Source organism: Acomys minous, assembly GCF_964271855.1.
Source record: "Acomys minous genome assembly, chromosome: 7".
Classification (NCBI taxonomy): Eukaryota; Metazoa; Chordata; class Mammalia; order Rodentia; family Muridae; genus Acomys; species Acomys minous.
The window spans coordinates 75,279,075-75,297,235 of NC_140488.1; the positions used below are offsets into that span (position 1 = coordinate 75,279,075).

Genomic DNA, 18,161 nt, shown 5'->3' on the forward strand with positions numbered 1-18,161 from the left:
AGAAGAGGGGAAGAAATACAAAGAATAGGATAGTAGACCAGGAGCTTAGGATGCTTCTTGGCTCTGTGCCCTTACTGGGATGATGTGGAAGCACCTGTCTTTATGAGGTCTCCAGGGACCAGGAACTCAGTTTTCCCTTCTAGTAAGCTAGTAATCTAACTCTAACCCAGAGTAGGCCCACAATAACTTCTCCATTGCGACTCCCCTCTGCCCTCTCAGCCAGTACAACAGAAGCTTCACTGGGACAGAGCCCCCAATCCATGGCAAGTATGGGGGAGAGCTGCACCCAGGGGTGCGCTAGTAGGCTTTCCCTTGAGTGATAATAGGTCGAGGTACCTAGAAGCCAGCGAGCCTTTGTCACAGTCACTGCCTCTATCCACTGCAACCCCACAAAGCAGGGTGGTAGGGGAGGCTCCTTGGTCCCCGTGTTTCCTAGTTGAACTGAGTCTGGGCTGTGCCTTGGCTCTATTAATAGCCCCCTAACCCAGCCTGCTAGCCCCAAACCCAGATGCTAGGAGCTGTGAGTCAGCAGCTAAAAATAACGAGCAATTGCACCCAAAACCCAATGAGTAGCTTCCCCTGGCCTTCTGCCCTCAAATTTTGGTCAGTCTTAGTCTCCAGTTCTGGGTCTCACAGAGGTTCACTGCCTGCCTACAGCTGTCTGGTCCCCCTAGGAAGAAGAGTGTGCACTGCCTGCCTCAGAACTCTCTACACAGGAGCTTGGAGCACAGTCTGAGTTGCTGCTGGTACTCTGGGAATTTGAACATTGAAATTAGAGGGCTGGAGGCAAATTGTGAGGTTAGAGCTGTGTGGCTGGAGGTTGATGGGAGTGCAGGGGAGGGGAGGGGAGGGGAGGGGAGGGGAGGGGAGGGGAGGGGAGGGAAAGAGGGAAAGGAAGGGAAGGGAAGGGAAGGGAAGGGAAGGGAAGGGAAGGGAAGGGAAGGGAAGGGAAGGGAAGGGAAGGGAAGGGAAGGAAGAGCCTGGGTAACTGACAAGGGCAGAAAAAAGTCTATAAGGTGGGAAGCAAGTATATGCCCAAAGGAAACACCACACAATACCTGACAGGCTGAGGCTCCAAGAACTGAGGTTAGTAGTGGGCTAGACTGAAGAGCGGGGATCAGAGGAGGGAAAGGTGAAATGCAGATGATCAGTTTAAGGTAACGTGCACGTTTAGGAAGGCGCGGCTCAGATGGTGCCCACAGGGCTGGCTCCTGTGTGTTTCCAGGCTCCCACCCGCCAGCACTGTTGTCCGCCCAATGGATCCCACCTGGGTCAGTGGGGCAGGTGTGTTGGTGTGGCGGACTACAAGAGTGAGGGGGCGGGGAGGAAAGAAACAGAGGGAGGGGGAGGGGGAGGGGAGGGAGGGAGGGAGAGGGAGGAGAGTGTGTGAGTGTGGTGTGGTCAGTGGCGCACTCTCAGCCGCTGTGACCAATTCAAACTCGCCTCCATCCACAGGAGACCGTGAGTGCTCAGAGGCATACTGGGAATTGTAGTTCCCATGGCTACGGGTAACCAAAGGGTGGGGGATGGGAGAGGTAGGGTCTTGTCCCAAGGTGCTAGTGCTGATCTGGTGGGAGAGAAGGAATCTAAGGCCTTTTCCTATCCTGACTAAAAATCTTCATCTGACTGACCTTTGAATAGAGGCAACCAGGACGAACAGCAGTGGAGTGGAGGGTTGCAGGGACAGGCACAGAGGCCCTGCTTGTCCCAGTTTTGGTCTTAACTTCCCACTCCCTTTTTACCTGCCTTGCCATCACCAGGTCAGCTCTGCAATGGCCACCTTAGCACATTAGCTTTACAAGCAGCAACCTATTGAGGGATTTGCTCTTCAAGGGGAAGGCTAGCTAGAACCAGACCCCAGAGAAGAAAACAAAAATTGTGGAAATCAGACCTTGCCCTCAGAGTCTGAAGTCAAGGACACCAAGTTCCGGAACCCACAAGGAAAACTGTTGGCATTCATCAAAGTACATCATTGTATCCAGGGAACCAGACCTCGGAGGGAGTGGCCACAAGGTGGAGCTACAATGCCACCCCTGCGCAAAGCTCCTGGGCCACCCTGCTCCTGGCAGTAGCCGCTACCCTACAGCCTGCTGGGGAGGGTGGTGGTGGTCTTTCCACCTCCTGCCCGCAAATCTCCTCATGAGGATGACCTCTCAATGTCATGTTCCATCCAGTTCCAGATGGAATGAACATCTTTCCAGCTCCAGCACAGAGTGATTAGACTGTGACCAAATGACAATTAAAAATTCATTGAATAACAGATTAACAGGCGAGATACAAGAACCACTCACTGCTTGCCACAAAAATCCACCATAGGCACAGAATTACATTGCTAAATGAACTTTTCAGCTTCCAACCTGTAGGCAGGAGAAAGGCTAAATTGTGGGAGCGGGGAGAGAAAGGGCATGGAGTGGGGACTGTCTTCATCATCTTCAGAGTGCTCCCGGAAAGGCCATTTGGTCAAATTTCCTTCAGTCCCCATTCTGAGCTATCCCACCCTGACACACCCTTCATCTTCTAGTCAAGTACGTGCGCACACAAGCCTAAAGTGTGATCTTGGCAATCTCTCTCACTTCCTTGCTTTCATCTCATGTTGGGAGTAACTTCTTGTCACTCACTAGCTTTCCAGCTAATTCATGTCAAAACACCAAAGGCAGCAAATTCCATGGCAGCTTGAGACATGCCCACCATCTGGACAGAGGGCCCTCTTAGTTCAAAAGCTTCTGTTTGTAGTGTCCGCCTCCTCCAAACGCTTCGGTCCACGACGTCCCCCTTGAGCCCCTCTCATTCCCCTTGAGCAGTGCGCACAGGGGCCTTACACTGCAGCTGGCGGGGGCCTGGGCCCGGCATTCACTCTGAGGTAAACTTGTTGATCTTGGTCAGCAGCACTGCTGTTTCTAAGCCTAGGGAAGTGGAGGGAGAGATCAGTTGCATAAGGGAGCGAAGCAAGGGGAAATTAGGAAGAGAAAGCGAGATGGAAAGGGGCAACTCTTACCAGTTCTGTTTCTCTCAGCACATCTCCTAGAGAGAGAAAGGCTTTCTATTGTGAGTTCCACCAGTGGGTAGCCCAACTTTCCAACCCGGGCGGGGGGGGGGGGTGGCTCTCCACATGGCTTCTCCCAGGGTAAAGACATTTTACTGGGATAAGGAAGGCTCAAAATTGGAGTGGACCAAGTCCCAATTCCAGGCAGCACATTCAAGCCAGAATCAGCCTCTTTATGTAGGGGCCTCGGGAAGGGGCCCAGGAGACAAGGACAGAAGCACTCACCCTCGGAGGACGAAGATAAGCGAAAGCAGTAGAATGGAGGCACAGTTGGTGCTGATCCATATCATTAAGTATGTTCGAGGAGGCTATGGAATCAGAGAAGGGCCCATCATCAGTGGCCAGAGCCCCCCAAGAGTAGCATGTGGGGGGAAGTAAGAACGAAAGAGGACAATTGAAGGAGAATAAGGGATTGGAGATGAGGGGTGGTGACAGTTCTAGCGCCTTACAATAAGCCAGAGGGGGTGAGGCATCTGCTGCAGCAGCTGGCAGTCGTTGGTGGTGACAGAATCTACCCCTGCACACCAGAGCAGGGAGAAGAGCCAGGGCTTGTTCACTACAAATAGGTTCACTGACACATTATCCTGGTGCAGCACCCTGTGGACGTGGGAAAGGAATGGGGGAACGGCCAGGAGTTGCCCAGCTCATGTCTGAGACTCTCTGCCCTGAACCCACCCTCTTCTTGATGGATCTCTGTGATGGGGAATGATCCTAAAATTGTTCCCGTGGCCTACAAAGCCCGATCCACTTGGATTCCAGGCTATCTCTCCAGCCTTGCTTCCTTTCTTGCTCATTCTTCTCTCCTTGCTCCCCATAATTAGCTCCTTGTAATCATCTGGCACTCAGCTCAGCCATTACCTCCTCAGTGCTTCCAAATGCAGCTTCCCTGGCTCCTACTCCAAACCCCAATCACCACCGTACCATGTGTTTTCATAATACAGAAATGTATTTTGGCTGATTTATTGTCCATATCTTTTGCTGGTTTCTAAATTCCATGAGAGCCGGGACCTTTCCCATGTGTAGTCACATTAATTTAAGTCTACAATGAATGCTGCGTGGTTCACAGCAATCAGTCAATAGGTAGCCATTGTGGGAATGGATGCATGAATAGCTATTGCACCACCTGCTCTGGTTCTTTCCTGACGGTCAACCTTGGGGTCCTCTTTATTCCTTTTCTTGGGCACTCACTTGATATCCAACACTGACAGGTCTTGATAGGGGAGGTTGAGAAACTGGGGCCTCTCAGTCCTGTTGTCACTCTGATGTCCATAGATCTGGCGCATTCTGGGGGCCCGTTGTTGCACATTAGCACGATCTTCATCCGGGAGCCAATGAACCTGTGGTTCAGCGACAATGAAGATAAAAGTAAAGAAAGCTCTAGGGGTTCCAGGGACAGTGGGGAGAGAGGTTTGGAGGAAGGCGAGGGCAGGAAGTAGGAGGCCAAGTTATCATGGCCTAAGGAAGGTAGGGTGGGAAGAGGGGCAAAAAGGGGGGTTTGGGGAGCCCTGAACAACATCACCATGGCTTGGGGCACTCCTGCACTCAGCACAGCCTCCAATGTCTGATTCACGAAAGTGTCGTAGTATGTGTGGTTTCTTGGAGGTCGGCGCAAGTCAAACATGATGTGAAGGTTGAGCGCTGCTGCTTCCTTCAGTAGGTCTTCTAATGCTGGCACGGTCTGATTCGCAGCCTCCTTCCGATCAGAGCCTGACAACTCTTTGGCCCCCCAGAAGGGTCGCCTCTAGAAGAGAGGGAAATTATTTCAACATCACAAGAAGCCTCTAGATTTTTCTCCCAATCCTTGCTATTTGGTTGTTTTGAGACAGAGCCTCCCTATGCCGCCCTGGCTGGCTGGCTTGGATTGCACAGTGAGCTTCTTGCTTTTCCCTCCCAAGTGCTGGGATTAAATAAATGAGGTATCACACTCATCTAGCTGCTCTCCATCTTACCAAGTGTATTCAGATTCTGCCTACCTCTGAGCCAGGGCCTTTCCGTCTCTAAATGGTTGTTTTCTTCCATCTAATCTTACTCTGGCTTCAGCATCCTAACTGCTCTGGGTTCATAACTGGTTTTCTCCCGCTGCACCACCTTTTCAGTTTCATAGAGACCTCTGTGCTCTTGACCCTTTGCTTTCCTCCTGGTCCTTCAACTCTGTTCTCACTGCACCTGCATCCCCACCTAGAGTCCAGCCTCAGCTTGAATTACTTTCCCCATGCTCTCAAGAGACTCCTCTCCTACTCTACCTTGTGCCCTCCCTCCAAACTGTCTGCCCCTTCCACCTCTAGACCTGGGGGCTGCACACTGTCCGAGGCAGACCAAGGCATGGGGACTCTTAGGGTTGTACTCCCTGTTTCTGCTCACTGTGGCTTGCCAAACCTTTCACTCCTTCTTGCTTGGCCCTTTCTCCCATTCCTCCTTGTGGTTGTTCCAAGCGTCTGCCATTCTGCCCACCTTCCCTTATTATCAACTAATGACATAGAGGAAGCTGGATAACAGTGGACATTTGCTACGTGCAGGGTACTAGGTACTTCGTGTGTATGAGCTGACGATCTGACCAAGAGCCCTAGAAGGGAAGTAAGTACTGCACTTATTATCCCTGATGAACAAATGAAGAAACAGAGACACAGATTGGCTAGGAACAGACTATTGGCCAGCGTCACCATAGCTAGCAAGTGCTGAAGCCAAAGTTCAAATATAGACAATCTTAGTTCTTAATCACTCTGATAGGCCATCAGACATAGACTTAAATTTATAAAAGAAAAAGCAAACTGCAAGTTTGTGTTGTGTTCCTATCTTTTTGAGAAAAAAAAATATATACACACATATATAATCAGTGCATATTTTAGACAGTTGGATTATGGGAGATTCCAATTCATAAATTATTTTTCTAATTTTTACTTTTTAGTTTTTCAAGACAGGGTCTCTCTGTGTAGCCTTGACTGTCCTGGACTCACTTTGTAGACCAGGCTGGCCTCGAACTCACAGAGATCCACCTCCCTCTGCCTCCTGAGTGCTGGGATTAAAGGCATGCGCTACTACTGCCCAGCTTTCTGAAAAAAAAAATTTTTTTTTTTACAGTGGACAAACACTACTTTTGCAATCAGGAAAAGACTGTAAAACTAAAGTTTCCTTTTGAATATTTTTCACTGCTTTGAGGATTAAAATCAACACTTGAATGTACAACATTCATACTTCCTTAAGATCAAGCCTCTGTTTCTTATGACTTCCACGAATTGTATCATCTAGCTAAATTGAGTTACTTTTTGTTCTCTAGAGACCGATTCATATTTCTGGCCATTCTCCATACTCTAAGCTTCAAAGTAGAACTCCATGTCCCAAGCAAGTGTTTGGAGTGTGTGTTGGGGGTAGAGTATTTGCCTAGTCAAGGCTCTGGGTTCTATCCTAACACTGCAGAACTAATCCCCCATTCTTGCCTCACTCCCATCTGCCCAGGAGAAGTATTTTTATTGCTCTATTTCCGATTCCAATCATCTTTTGCTTAGGCTCTCCTTCTTACTATGTGGGAGTGACCTAGGGCACAGACTGTTCTTACTGACCAGCACAGGGTGCAGCAAGAAGTGTATTGCTGGAATGGACTCTGCCCCAAGTGCCCTTGAAGTGGTGGCCTCTTCTTGGCTGCTATCCTCACCTCGAGGAACCAGGCTCCAGCATTGAGTCTTTGCAGTTCATCCCAGGAGAAGTCACTGCTGTGGGCTGAGATTCGCTCTGGAAACACGGAGGCTACATTGGTCGTCCTACTTAGCCGCTCATCATGCATGAGAAAGGGGACGCCATCCGAGCTACGGGCACAAGGAGTGTCAGGTGATCAAGCTCTGGAGCGGCCACCTTTTCCTGAGTCCCTCAGCCCACCAGCCTTCTGGGCCCCACCCTCCATCACCTGACCATCACATCTGTCTCAAACACAGCAGCTCCACACTCAGCTGTCTTCCGCAGGGACATCAGGGTATTCTCCGGGGCCAGCTGGCAAAGGGAGTTGGTGAGGAGGTAGCAGGGAAGGGTGAAGGCCTGGGAACCCATGGGCCTGATCATTGAAACCTAGAGGAGCAGATTCTTCTTTATGTGCCCAGGTTTCTGCCGGTCACTTACCATGGGGGCCCCTCGGTGTCCTATGAGCCCAGGCTTGGGGGGTAAATCTCTGAGTTTCAGGATGCAGGGAGAAGAGATGAACAGAGGGGCCAGGTAAATGATCAGAGTGACTCCAAAAAACAGGAACAGTAGCAGCACCTTGGGGCCTGTAGAAAGTGGAGGACAGGCTTTTGGGGAAAGGCAATAGGCGAGGTGGGACTCTAGGGGCAGAGGGCAGAGCTCAGGTACAGGAAACTGAACGAGCAGTGGGAGGGAGGGATGCTGGTGTCCAGTGACAGAGAGAGAGAGAGAGAGAGAGAGAGAGAGAGAGAGAGAGAGAGAGAGAGCGGGCTGAAGTTGGCACCTCTTAGTTGGATACGGTAGAACATATCAGCTATAGGCCAGGCCAGGAAGGTGATTCCAGCAACTGCTCCAATGTGAAGGAACGGGCCTGTGGCCTGTGGGTAACAGCTCATGAGGAACACTCTTCTTCCTGCTGTCTCCACGCCCCCACCCCCACCCCCCTCCAACATACACACACTCGGCTTTTTTCCCTCTTAGGGGCTAACTTTTGGAGTTCAGAAAGATCTGCAATCTCATGGGACCAGGGTCACTGTAATGTGCCAGAATTGGCCATGGGCCAAGGCTCCCACATAGACAGATCAGCCACTCACCTGCAGTGACAGTCGTAAACTATGCCACTCCTGATGCCATTGGATATCCAGTCCCACGAGGCCCATGGCTACCAGAAACATAATGAAGAGCAGCAGCACCTGGGGCCAGGAGAGAAAGAATAGGCCTTCTTTTGCCAGCCTAGGCTCATGGCTACCGGGGCTACCTCTTCATTCTGCGGAACACATCTACGATCTTTTCACTCAGGAAATATGGTACTGGGTTTCAGGTCCTGGCCTGGGTCCCAGAGAGAGAACAGTGAAAGCTCTCTAGCAAGCATCCCTTTTCCCCTTCACGGCCACTTCATTGTACCTTGTGGAGACCGTGAAGCTGTAGAGGCTGTCCACAGAGCTGCAGGAACAGGCCCAGGAGCTGGGAACAGAGTGTAGGGAAACTTAGGAGGATTTGCACAGACTGACATCTCCTTCCCACCCAAGAATTATCCTCTTCCCCTCAGGGGCTAGGATGAGAACAAGACAGTAGCCCTGAGCAGGAATGGAGGGCTTATGTGGGAGTTAGGCAAGATATCCCTGGACCAACCAATAGTAAGGATGCATATGTGACCAGTAGAGAGACGACCAGCAGGACTATCAGGGACCAGTCCATCCAGAGTCCCCAGTGGCGGAAGAGGAATCTGTAGGAGGGTAAAGGAAGGTGTTCAGGTGGAAGAGGTGACCCGAGGGGAGCTGGGAGTCGAGGTGGCTAGATTCAGGAAAATAACTAGATGGCAGTGAGGGGGAAATGCTTCATCGGGGCCAAGGGCAGAGTTTAGGAGGTTTCTTGGAGGAATTGTCTAAGGAGGATGGAAGTGATGGGATTCAGGGGCCACGTTGAGCTGGGGGATGACTGAGAATGGGTACTGAGCACCGGGGATGCGGAGGAAGGGGTGGGTGGTACAGGACACACTCATTGAAGTTGTGCAGATCGTTGAGAAGGACAAGCCCGATGTACAGCCATCCCAGGGACAGGAGGAAGGTAAAGAAGAGCAGGCCAAACCAGATACAGTCGCACTGCAAAGGGGCAGAAGAGAAGCTCTCAGCATGATCCCCATTTCACAAGCAGAGGCCCCCAGGATGGCGGCTCAGTTTCCTGCCCTGCGCTGAATTGCTCTTCCTGTATTTGAGGGAGATTTTCTTCCTGGGGAGGAAAAAAAAAACCCTTCCTCCCAGCTGTCTATGAATACAGTCAATCTCCTGTCACTGTCCCTCCAAGCAGCATTTGCCTTCTAACTTGTGGCCTCCCCACATCCCGACCCGACTCTACCTTGCTGGTTTGCATCTTCTGTTTAGGACATTTCCTCCAGTGGCAGCTGTACATGCAGTGGAGGCAGCGGGCCCAGATGGAGCAACAGCCGGAGGACTCGGCCATAGTGAAGGCCTGGGGGAAAGAACACTTAAGCATCAGGAAGCCTGACAGAGCTCGATCCCAGCTTCCCTGCCTGTGTATCTGAGGAGCCTGGGGTATGTAGATAGAAGCCTAGGCAGTTACTCAGCAAGAAGGTTGCTGGTCACAGGGAAGACCCAGAGCTCTGGATTTGATGTGGTAACTGGTTCCAGACCTGGAAAATAGGGACCGTTTCTGGAGTCTTTCATTGCCCCTTATTTTTGATACCTGGGAAGTCAGTAAGCAGTCCAGCCTTTTTGTAGGCATCATGTGTATCCATTTTCTTCAGCTTCTTCCTATTTAATGACATCTGGGTTGGGAGTGCTTGCCCAGAGGAAATTAGGAGAAGTTGCCCCAGGGTGGGGCACACTCAGTTCAACATGTTAAGGCAGATCTGCCTGAGCTTGAGGCAGCCAAATGCTTTCTTCCATGCAGGAAGCAGGAGTAACCTGAAGCAGAGGTTCCCATTCTGACCCCAGGCTAAGGGAGGTACAGCCAGTTGACTAGTTGCTATGGATACAGAGATAGAACAAACCACAAAGCCCTGACTGAAAAATTCTCTGTGTCCACTTCTCAGGGGTTAAGGGAACGGGCTGACTGGATCCCTGACTCCCAGCCTTTCTAAAGGAGCCCCATTCCCACCTGCACAGCCCAGAAAATCCAAGTCTCCCCACCTCTAGCCTCGTCCTTTTCCTGCCTGGTTATCATGTACAGTCACCCTCCACCCCAAATAGAAATCCAGCTCCTGTCTTCCCTTTCCCAGGGGCCCCACCCTTTGAGTTCTCCTGAATCAAAGTACAATACACACACAGGGCAAAGGTGCATGTGTGTGTGTGTGTGTGTGTGTGTGTGTGTGTGTGTGTGTGTGTGCGTGCGCACGCGTGTATGTGTGTAGGGAGGCTGGTGGTGGCAGGGGAGTTGTCTTGGGGCATGGTACTCCTGCACCTTATGGTTCTGAGTATGGCTGAGACCAAGCTTATCTATAAACTGGGCTTGCCTTGTGAGTGTGACTCCACGTGAGAGGTTATGCAGTGTGCTGCAGGTGAGACTTCTACTACTGAACCACCAATGTAAGCAGGGTGTGACTGAATGTGATGTGTCAGCATATGTATGTGTGTATACTAGTGGACTAGTGACTGCCAGTACAAACGGCTTTTAAAATGACTGTAAAGGAGCTCCAGGATAACCTCTCCTCTTCTCTCCTCCTCTCTCCTCTCCTCTGTCTGTCTCTGCCCCCCCCCTGTCTCACTGTCTCTCTCTCTCTGTCCCTCCTCTCTGTCACTGTCTCTCTCTCTTTCTCCCCCTCCTTCCCTCTTGTGTGGATGTGTGTAACTGTCCTGTACAAAGAGACAGGGCCCCCTTGTTCACTCTGTGGAGTCTTAAGGGGTGCACAGTGGGAGGGCTCCCGCAAGAGGGCAAGGTGTGTCTGTTCTTGAGACTGCTCTCTTACTCCTAAGTTCCCCTTGGGAAAGGAGCCCCCCTCCCCATCTAGGGAGTACAGGGATGGGAGCTGGGGAAGGAAACCTTTACCTTGTGGGTCCCTTCCCAGGAGACTGTAGTCAATCCAAAGGGAGGCCCCTGCTTCTCCCCATTCCGGAACTGGGCTACAGTAGTCTGTCCTGAGCACCAATCCACACCCCTTGCTTCCTCTAGGGTCATTCCCCTGTACCCCAGATTTCCAGAGTCCTACCTCCCTCAAGAGCTGCCTGGAAGATGGAACAGCATGTGGCCAGTCTGAAAGACCCCAGGCAGGGAATCTGACAGGGGTGCTGCCTAACCCCCGCCCCCGGACTCCATCCCTGCCGGCTTGAGCAGGTTCTTCACTCCCCAGCTCCCACCGATAGCCCTCAGCCTTCCCGAGACCTCACACCTTTTACTCAGCGGGCCGAGCAGCTCTGCTTCCCAGCTTCTCTCCGAGTTGTCTGCCTCCTCCCTCACGCAGTCCCTGGCTCAGCCTCACTGGTCAAACAGGTGTCACTGTTGCCACCTACAGGAAGAAGTGTGGGTCTTCTTGGAAGTCCGCAGAGGCTCTAGGGCCCGAGCCCAGCCATGGTGGGAAGATGGGCGCCAAGTGAGCCGGAGGGGTTTTACTCGCTGGAGCTGGCGGTCAGGGGGCTTGGTGTGAGGAATTCCTTTGTGCAGCCTTCCCCATCCCTCTGTCCCTCCTCCTGTTCCCCTCCCAGTCACTGCCAGAGGGCTTTGTCTTGGCTCTAGGAGGCGAGGACTGAGGGCATAGAAGAGAGGGAAGCTGGCGTGGAGGGTGGGAGTGTGTGTGGGGGGTGGGTGACCACACAACTTTGCAACTTGGCAGTGAGGAGAAGCCCTGCCAGTCTCCTGGAAACTCTTGAGCATATGAATAAATCTAACCTCAAGCTTCCTGGGGAATACAACTTCCAATCCTATGTGATGCTCTTGAAGTGACTTAGGAACTCTGGGCAGCAAGTTGCCCTATCCCTGTACCAGGGGTCCCTATGGATGTATTCAAACAGCCCTCACTCCACCGCATATAAGGTGCTCATCCAGGATACCAGTTTCGCTGCCTTGTTTACGGAAGGCGTGTATAGTGTATTAGGATACCAGGCGTTTGGAAGATGAACATGTACAAAAGCAGCAAGTTGCTTAGCAAGTTGTGGTCAGCATAAGGCACAAGATTGCCTGTGAGCTGAGAGGGGCTTGATGGAGAGCTCTTGGATTGTGGCTGATGTGGTGTGGTGACTTGGGGGGTCTGTGTGTTAGCACTATTGAGGTGTTGGTGGGAAAGGGCTTCTTACAGATAAGCTGTTTTTCCCCTCCCCCTCCCCACACTCATTTTCAAGTGACTGGCTCTCTTCTGCCAGGAGCTGGTTCCCTCCCTCTCAGCTTTCCCATTGTATCCACAGGCTCTATTTGGCAATCGCAGAGGTTCTCTTAGCTCTTAGAATTAAAATGCAAAGAGAAGCAAGGCTGCTTGCTGGCAGGACGCCAGGGAGGGCCAGTGGGTCACCTAGAGAGTCATTCTTGGCAGGTTGTTTTTCAATTTCCTTTGCTTAGGTTGTGGCGGATTCTAGAGTCCTGCTTTCTTGTGTGTGTGGGGATGGTTTAAGAGCGTTTTAGGGGTGGGGGTGGGGCACGGCAGGATTCAATATGCATGAACAAGTCTCAAGACTTGCAAACTCCCCAAAGGCTTCAAACCTAGCCTGTATGTGGTGGTGCTGCAAGGCTGCCCTCTTCTAGCGTCTAACTGGGGAGGAGAAACCTGATGCAAGGTAAGGAGTAAGCCATGACTCTCCTCTCCCTTTTCAAGGGAGAAAGCAAGGGGGCAGTAGTTTTTGTTAAGTAACTGAAAAGCAGTGTGGTTCTATACCCATTAATCAGATTGTAGGGCATTGGGAAGAGCTATATGGTGTGTTATTAGGTTCTGTTTCCAGAAATATCACTCACAAACGTCACTCTACATAATTACTTCTTTGTACCATGGTACTATCTGTATTTTAGATTTTCAATGTTCCCCAAAGGCCCAAGTGTTCAAGGCTTGTTCCCTGGCCTATGGTGCCATTTGGGAGTTTGTGGAAACTTTAAATAAGAGGTAGGTTCTTGTGGAATTTTTTTTTTTTTTTAGTATTCTGGAGGGCATGTTCTTGAAGGGGTGATGGAACCCAGATCCTTCCACTATTTTTTCCATTCTGGCCACGTGAGCGGTTTTGTTCCATTATGTGCTTCTGTCATGATCTGGTAAGTGCTACTAAGGCCTAGGATCTCCAAAACTGTGAGCTAAAATAAACTCATTCTCTCTGGCATTTGCTATAGTGTGGTAAAGCTGATGCTCTATTCTCTTATATGTAAAGTACAGGCTCCTATCCTTGAACGTGTTTTTCTTGTGAGAAGCAAATTATGGCTGGAATGTGGTGACAGGGGTGCTCCTTGAATGTGGAGACACTAGCTTTGCTAGTGTCATTCCTTCTCCCTAGAGCAGCATGGCAGCAGAGATGCAACAGTCATATTTCACACCAGCCTCTAGAAAAGGGGAAGAAGCCAGGTCAGGGTGGAGCTCAGCGACAAAATGTTTGCCTGGCATGTCCAGTGCCCTGTGCTCAATCCCTAACCCTGTAAACAAAACAAAACACTGAACAAACTAGGCAGCTTTCCCAGAATAAGGGAGTATGTGGATCAGTGGAGAAATTGTAATGAGTTTCCTTAATTGACTTCCCAGGGGCTGAGGAACACACACATGTTGGAATTTTATTTCTTCTAGCATAGAAGGATCTCCCTCAAACAGTAGATGAGCTAAGGTTTCTTTATTTTCTTAACATTTAAAATTTTCATTCACATACAGAGTGAACTGTAACACAGACAGTTAAAAGTTTTCTTGAACTCCAGAGTCGGAAGGAAGCAGGAAAGCTCCCAGCCCCATTCCTGAGGTGCAGTGAGGGAGTTGAACCAGGTCTCCATCCTGCATGAGGCTCCTTCATTAAGCTGGCATGGCCTCAAGAGAAGAGCATGTTGGCCTCGGCTCCATGAAGAGACAACTGAACTGCTCACAGAGAGCTAGATTGTACTGGGGACTGGCTCCTCATGAGTCATCAGCAAGGTCAGTTGGTTCTCTCTCCAATAGAAGGCTTGGCCCTTCTAGAGAAGAAAAGTAGTTTGGGAGTGGAAGGCTTAGATAGTAAAGACCGACTTTCAGCAAAGGTCCTCTTCCTTTCAGTGATACTTTCTCCTTTTCTCAACAGCAAGACCTAAAAGCTATAGAAGTCATTGACGCCCTGCCCCTCTGTGCTGCACCCTGAAAGCATGTCCAGGGCAGACAGACGAGACAATGGCCATAACCTCAGTGGGACTCTTCCTCGATAGGAGAGCAACCAGAGAAGAAGCTGGTATTGCTGGCTAGAACTCGCTTCTTCTTCTTCCCCATGGCATTATTTTCTTGTGATTCTGTTGCTATAGGTTTCAGTTCTGTGGGGTCAGAGGAAGGAACAGAAGCAGGCTTCTTCAGCAGCATCTGATCTACAACATACATCTCTTTCAGGATCTGGGAAAGACAGAGACAGAAATGAATACATGGGCCCAGCTGAGCCACTACAAAGGCTCTACAAGGCATCCTACAGCAGCTCTATTAGATCAAACACTCCAGCAAGTGCCCAACAATTTGATAATATCCTTCCCTACAATTATTTCCCCCAGGCATCTATCACAGCTGATGCAGAGAAGGATGTGTACATAGTTTTCTCAAGTCTTGCATTTAGCCCTCACCTTGCTATTGGGGGTTGCACAGACAGGTTTGAAGAAGCTTAATCCTGGAGTCACTTCTGTGGGATCTTCCAGTTTGAAGGAGTTTTCAGAATCCTGGGCTTGATCAATAGCGTCCGGGTTATCCTGAGATCAAGCAGACAGGTTCTAGTTACAAAACAGCCTGATCCTCTTCAGCCAGGGAGGTCCCAGTGCTGAGGAGCTTATCAGTTAGTTACTCAAAGCAAACCTACGGTTTGGAGAAGCCATAGCGTCTAACATGTTCTGTCCCTAAAGGAATGTAATTGTGCTTATGAGGCAGACTCCAAGGAACTATGTAAGTCTGGAATGGGACATACGATGAAGGAGACTTTAAAATTAGGCCAAGCTGGGTGTTGTGGCATATACCTGTAGTCCCAGGACTAGGGAGGCTGTGGCAGAGGGATGACAAGTTTGAGTTCAATCTGGGGTATTTAACAGGACCTAGTGTGCCATTAAATTACTTGTATGAGATGTTTTCAATCTCTTTATGAAGGCATTTAGTGCTATGAACTGTCCGCTTAGCACTGCTTTCATTGTGTCCCATAAGCTTGGGAATGTTGTGCCTTTATTTTCATTGAATTGTAGGCCCAAGCCCAAAGTATTCCTGTATAAATGTTTAGGAAATGCATGGTGAATGTTCGTTACACTACACTTGGTAGGAGTATTGTATTATGCATAGTAAGTTGTAGCAAAGACTTCTTGCCATGGGCACAGGCAGGTATAAGGAAAGTATGGGGACTGAATCTGCTTGCTGCTGTTTTTTTCAGGGCATATTTTCTTTTCCTGAGTTTGTTCTTCCTAGGAACAACATAAATACAGTTACAGTTAACTTGGCTTACTACAGTGACTAGTAGATTATATTCCTATGGCTCTTTTCCTAAAGCCATGGAATGCTTGTTTCCTTTAAAGTCTAACTACTGTCTCAAGATGCTGGAAGGATTAACTTCCTTTCTGGAAGCTACCATCTCAGCATATGGCCTTCACAGTTCCAGCTAAGCCTCCTGACTAGTTTGATCTGGTGTTTCTATTTGTAAATTCTTGCTTTCCTGTTTCAGAGATCAACCCAGAAGCCCCTTAGCCAAGACTGAGGGTGGGGGTGGGGAGTGCATCCCCAGGAGTGAAACTCTGGGTGCAAAGGAAGAAGCCCACAGAGTACTGTGTAGGAGAGTCCAGGTTTCAAGGTGGAAGGAGAAAAAGGATAGAGACTCCAGAGAGGTTCAAAGGGATGGTAAGGGGGCACAAAACTGATCTTACCTGACTCTGTTGGCGGTTCCGACATTTTGTGGGGTCACAGCAGCAGGCCACATTGCAGTTTGACTTTTGCTTTCTGCATCTACACTGTTTGTTCCCACACCATCCTTTGCAGGAACACTGCAAAAGAGGTTTGCGGAAAGGCACGTCAGTCAGATGGTTATTTTAAAGTGCCTTCCCGTCATGTGCAAGTCTTTTTAAGAACAAAGGAAAGTGTCATAATCTTTATCAAATTAGTCTTCTCTAGTCCCTCCTTTCATTTAATCATAACTACTAGGAAGCACCGTAGGTTAACTAAGAGCAGGTTATACCAAACAAGTCAATGTTCTCTTTTGGGCAGTATGGCTGAAGATAGATAAGAGGGCCATCCTAACACCCTCACATGTCAAGCATCAGGTCAGCACTAGTTACAATTTCATGGGCAAAGGCAACACGGTAGCATAGTTACGTTTATTTAAGCACTGAGCCAAATTGTTGTCTATCAAACTATATTTTCTTTCAATACACATTTCTACATTTTGTCCAGTGTCAGCTAGGGCTTTTTTTCTGAACACCAGCTCATCTTCAACATATCACCAAAGACAGGAAATAAAGTCATTGAAACTGCAGTTTTCACAACACAGACACAGATACACAGACACACAGACACACACAGACACACAGACACACACAGACACACACAGACACACACAGACACACACACACACACACACACACACACACACACACACACGATATCCTTCAGCCAGTTTACAAGATAGACATATTTATCAGGCTCTAACAATGGCAGAAAGTCATTAATAGGTAAGATAACAAAAATCACAATTCAAAAATATTTTGACAGGCTGGAATTATAGACTGAAAGTAGAAATAAAAAATACAATAGGGATAAATTTATGTTTGGCATTTAGGTCTCCCCAAATCAGCTGTATAATTGGAGTATATGGGGAGATCTAGCTTTAGAGTAGTCTGTGCAGCAGGTCATGGCAACCCAAACTTTAAATCTCAGGACTCGGGGAGGCACAGGCACACAACCTAATCTCCATAGAGAATTCTAGAGTATCCAGGGCTACATAGTGAGATCCTTTCAGAAATCCCAAACAACCCCTGCAAATCTCCCAACAAAATGAATCTGACAGTTTGGTGATTAACAAGGCCTGAAATCACAACTGTCAGCATTTCTTTCTGGTCACATCTCTGAGGACTCATCCTAAGTATAATAAAATTCAAGATCTTGGGTGATTTTCACAGGAGACCTATCATCTTTGATCTGTAGCTATAAAGGAAACTACAATGACACCTTTTTTTCTGATCTGGAAGATAATGTATATCACTCTATAAAATTTGAAAGCTCAAATCATGATTTCAAAAGTTATATACAATAGTTATATGTATATGTATATACAAAAGTTATATACATCATGTAGACACATTAATCTATTTAACGAGCCCCTAATATTAGATATTAAAAATTTTCAAAGAAGCCGGGTGTGGTGGTGCACGCCTTTAATCCCAGCACAGGGGGAAGCAGAGGCAGGCGGATCGCTGTGAGTTCTAGGCCAGCCTGGTCTACAAAGTGAGTCCAGGGACAGCCAAGGCTACACAGAGAAACCCTGTCCCAAAAAGAAAAAAAATAATTTTGAAAGAAAATATTTGCTATTACAAATCATGTTGCAGTGAATATCCTTGTATACACACAGAATCTAAAGCATACTGGCAAGGCCCTCTAAATCTGGCCCAACTACACCTAACTTTCCCTTTCCAACTTCTAGCACATGATCGTCACAATGACCTTCTCAGGTACTCTTTGAGACACAAAGTCCATTCCTATTCTGAGGTCTTTTCATTTGCTCTTCCCTTTTCTCTTCTCAATTCCCCGTCTTCTCTTACTTTCTTTTTTGTGACTTAGGCCTTCACTACATAGCCCAGGCTGGCCTTGAACTTGTGATTCTTCCATGTTAGCCTCCAGAGTGCCCCAGAATTATAGGTATGTACCACCATGCCTGGTGTTTTTCACTTTAGATCTCATCTTATCTCTTTGTTTCCCAAACAGCCTTTCCCCTCTCTAGCATCCCTATGACTTCACTATGGAGTTTTGTTTTCTTCTATATCACATCCAGAACTATTTTGTTTCTCAGGTTACTATGTCTTTTCCTATAGGAATGTGTTCACAATGACAAAGTTAATTGTTGTATTTTCAGATATAATGCTCAATCCTGGCACAAAACTACTTAGAAAAGATTCATTGAATGAATACAACAATTTCCATGTTGATGACTATTTCCTTAGTATGAATTATTATGTATATAATTACTGGATCAAAGAATAAGAACAGTTTTAGTATATGTGTTCCTGAAGTGAGCATGATGGGATAATATTTTCAGGTTGTCTTCCAGAGTAGGTATACCAATTTACATTTCTAATAGTATTAGATAAGAATGTTCATCTTAGCTGGGTGTGGTGCGCACACCTTTAATTC

At 48.5% G+C, this 18,161-nt stretch overlaps 2 protein-coding genes across 8 annotated transcripts in view; both read right to left on the reverse strand.

Moving 5' to 3' along the window:
* Positions 1–2,233: 2,233 nt before the first annotated feature.
* On the reverse strand, positions 2,234–11,361 carry GDPD2 (glycerophosphodiester phosphodiesterase domain containing 2). 5 transcript variants are annotated; one of them, XM_084790432.1, is made up of 17 exons: positions 11,055–11,361; positions 9,413–9,480; positions 9,065–9,178; positions 8,708–8,811; positions 8,342–8,435; positions 8,114–8,173; positions 7,804–7,902; positions 7,494–7,587; positions 7,151–7,296; positions 6,942–7,024; positions 6,693–6,843; positions 4,563–4,784; positions 4,232–4,380; positions 3,493–3,640; positions 3,269–3,351; positions 2,996–3,021; positions 2,234–2,903 (listed from the first exon to the last, which is right to left on the reverse strand). In XM_084790432.1, the coding sequence occupies exons 2-17, from the start codon at positions 9,452–9,454 to the stop codon at positions 2,851–2,853; spliced, it is 1,668 nt and encodes a 555-aa protein (XP_084646558.1). In that variant the 5' UTR covers positions 9,455–9,480; positions 11,055–11,361; the 3' UTR covers positions 2,234–2,850. The 5 variants fall into 5 exon arrangements, with proteins under 5 accessions (XP_084646558.1, XP_084646560.1, XP_084646562.1 ...); XM_084790434.1 differs by having other exon boundaries at positions 9,413–9,508; XM_084790436.1 differs by lacking the exon at positions 9,413–9,480 and adding an exon at positions 10,875–10,918.
* Positions 11,362–13,439: 2,078 nt separating this feature from the next.
* KIF4A (kinesin family member 4A) overlaps positions 13,440–18,161 on the reverse strand; it is a 113,300-nt gene continuing 108,578 nt past the window's right edge. For all 3 annotated transcript variants that reach the window (XM_084789323.1, XM_084789324.1, XM_084789322.1), the window contains 3 exons: positions 15,686–15,802; positions 14,414–14,536; positions 13,440–14,192 (listed from right to left, as the gene is read on the reverse strand). In XM_084789323.1, the coding sequence (XP_084645449.1) occupies positions 13,992–14,192; positions 14,414–14,536; positions 15,686–15,802 (441 nt within the window). In that variant the 3' untranslated portion in view covers positions 13,440–13,991. The remainder of the gene's footprint in view (positions 14,193–14,413; positions 14,537–15,685; positions 15,803–18,161) is intronic.

Bases quoted from the DNA above. Each gene is read 5' to 3' on its own strand.
- GDPD2 (XM_084790432.1), bottom strand. From the start codon at position 9,454: ATGATGCCTACAAAAAGGCTGGACTGCTTACTGACTTCCCAG. The intron at 4,381-4,562 runs GTGATGTTGTTC...GCTGAACCACAG, and splicing joins CAGGAGTGCCCCAAGCCATG to GTTCATTGGCTCCCGGATGA. The intron at 3,352-3,492 runs GTAAGGCGCTAG...CTGATTCCATAG, and splicing joins CTCACCCCCTCTGGCTTATT to CCTCCTCGAACATACTTAAT.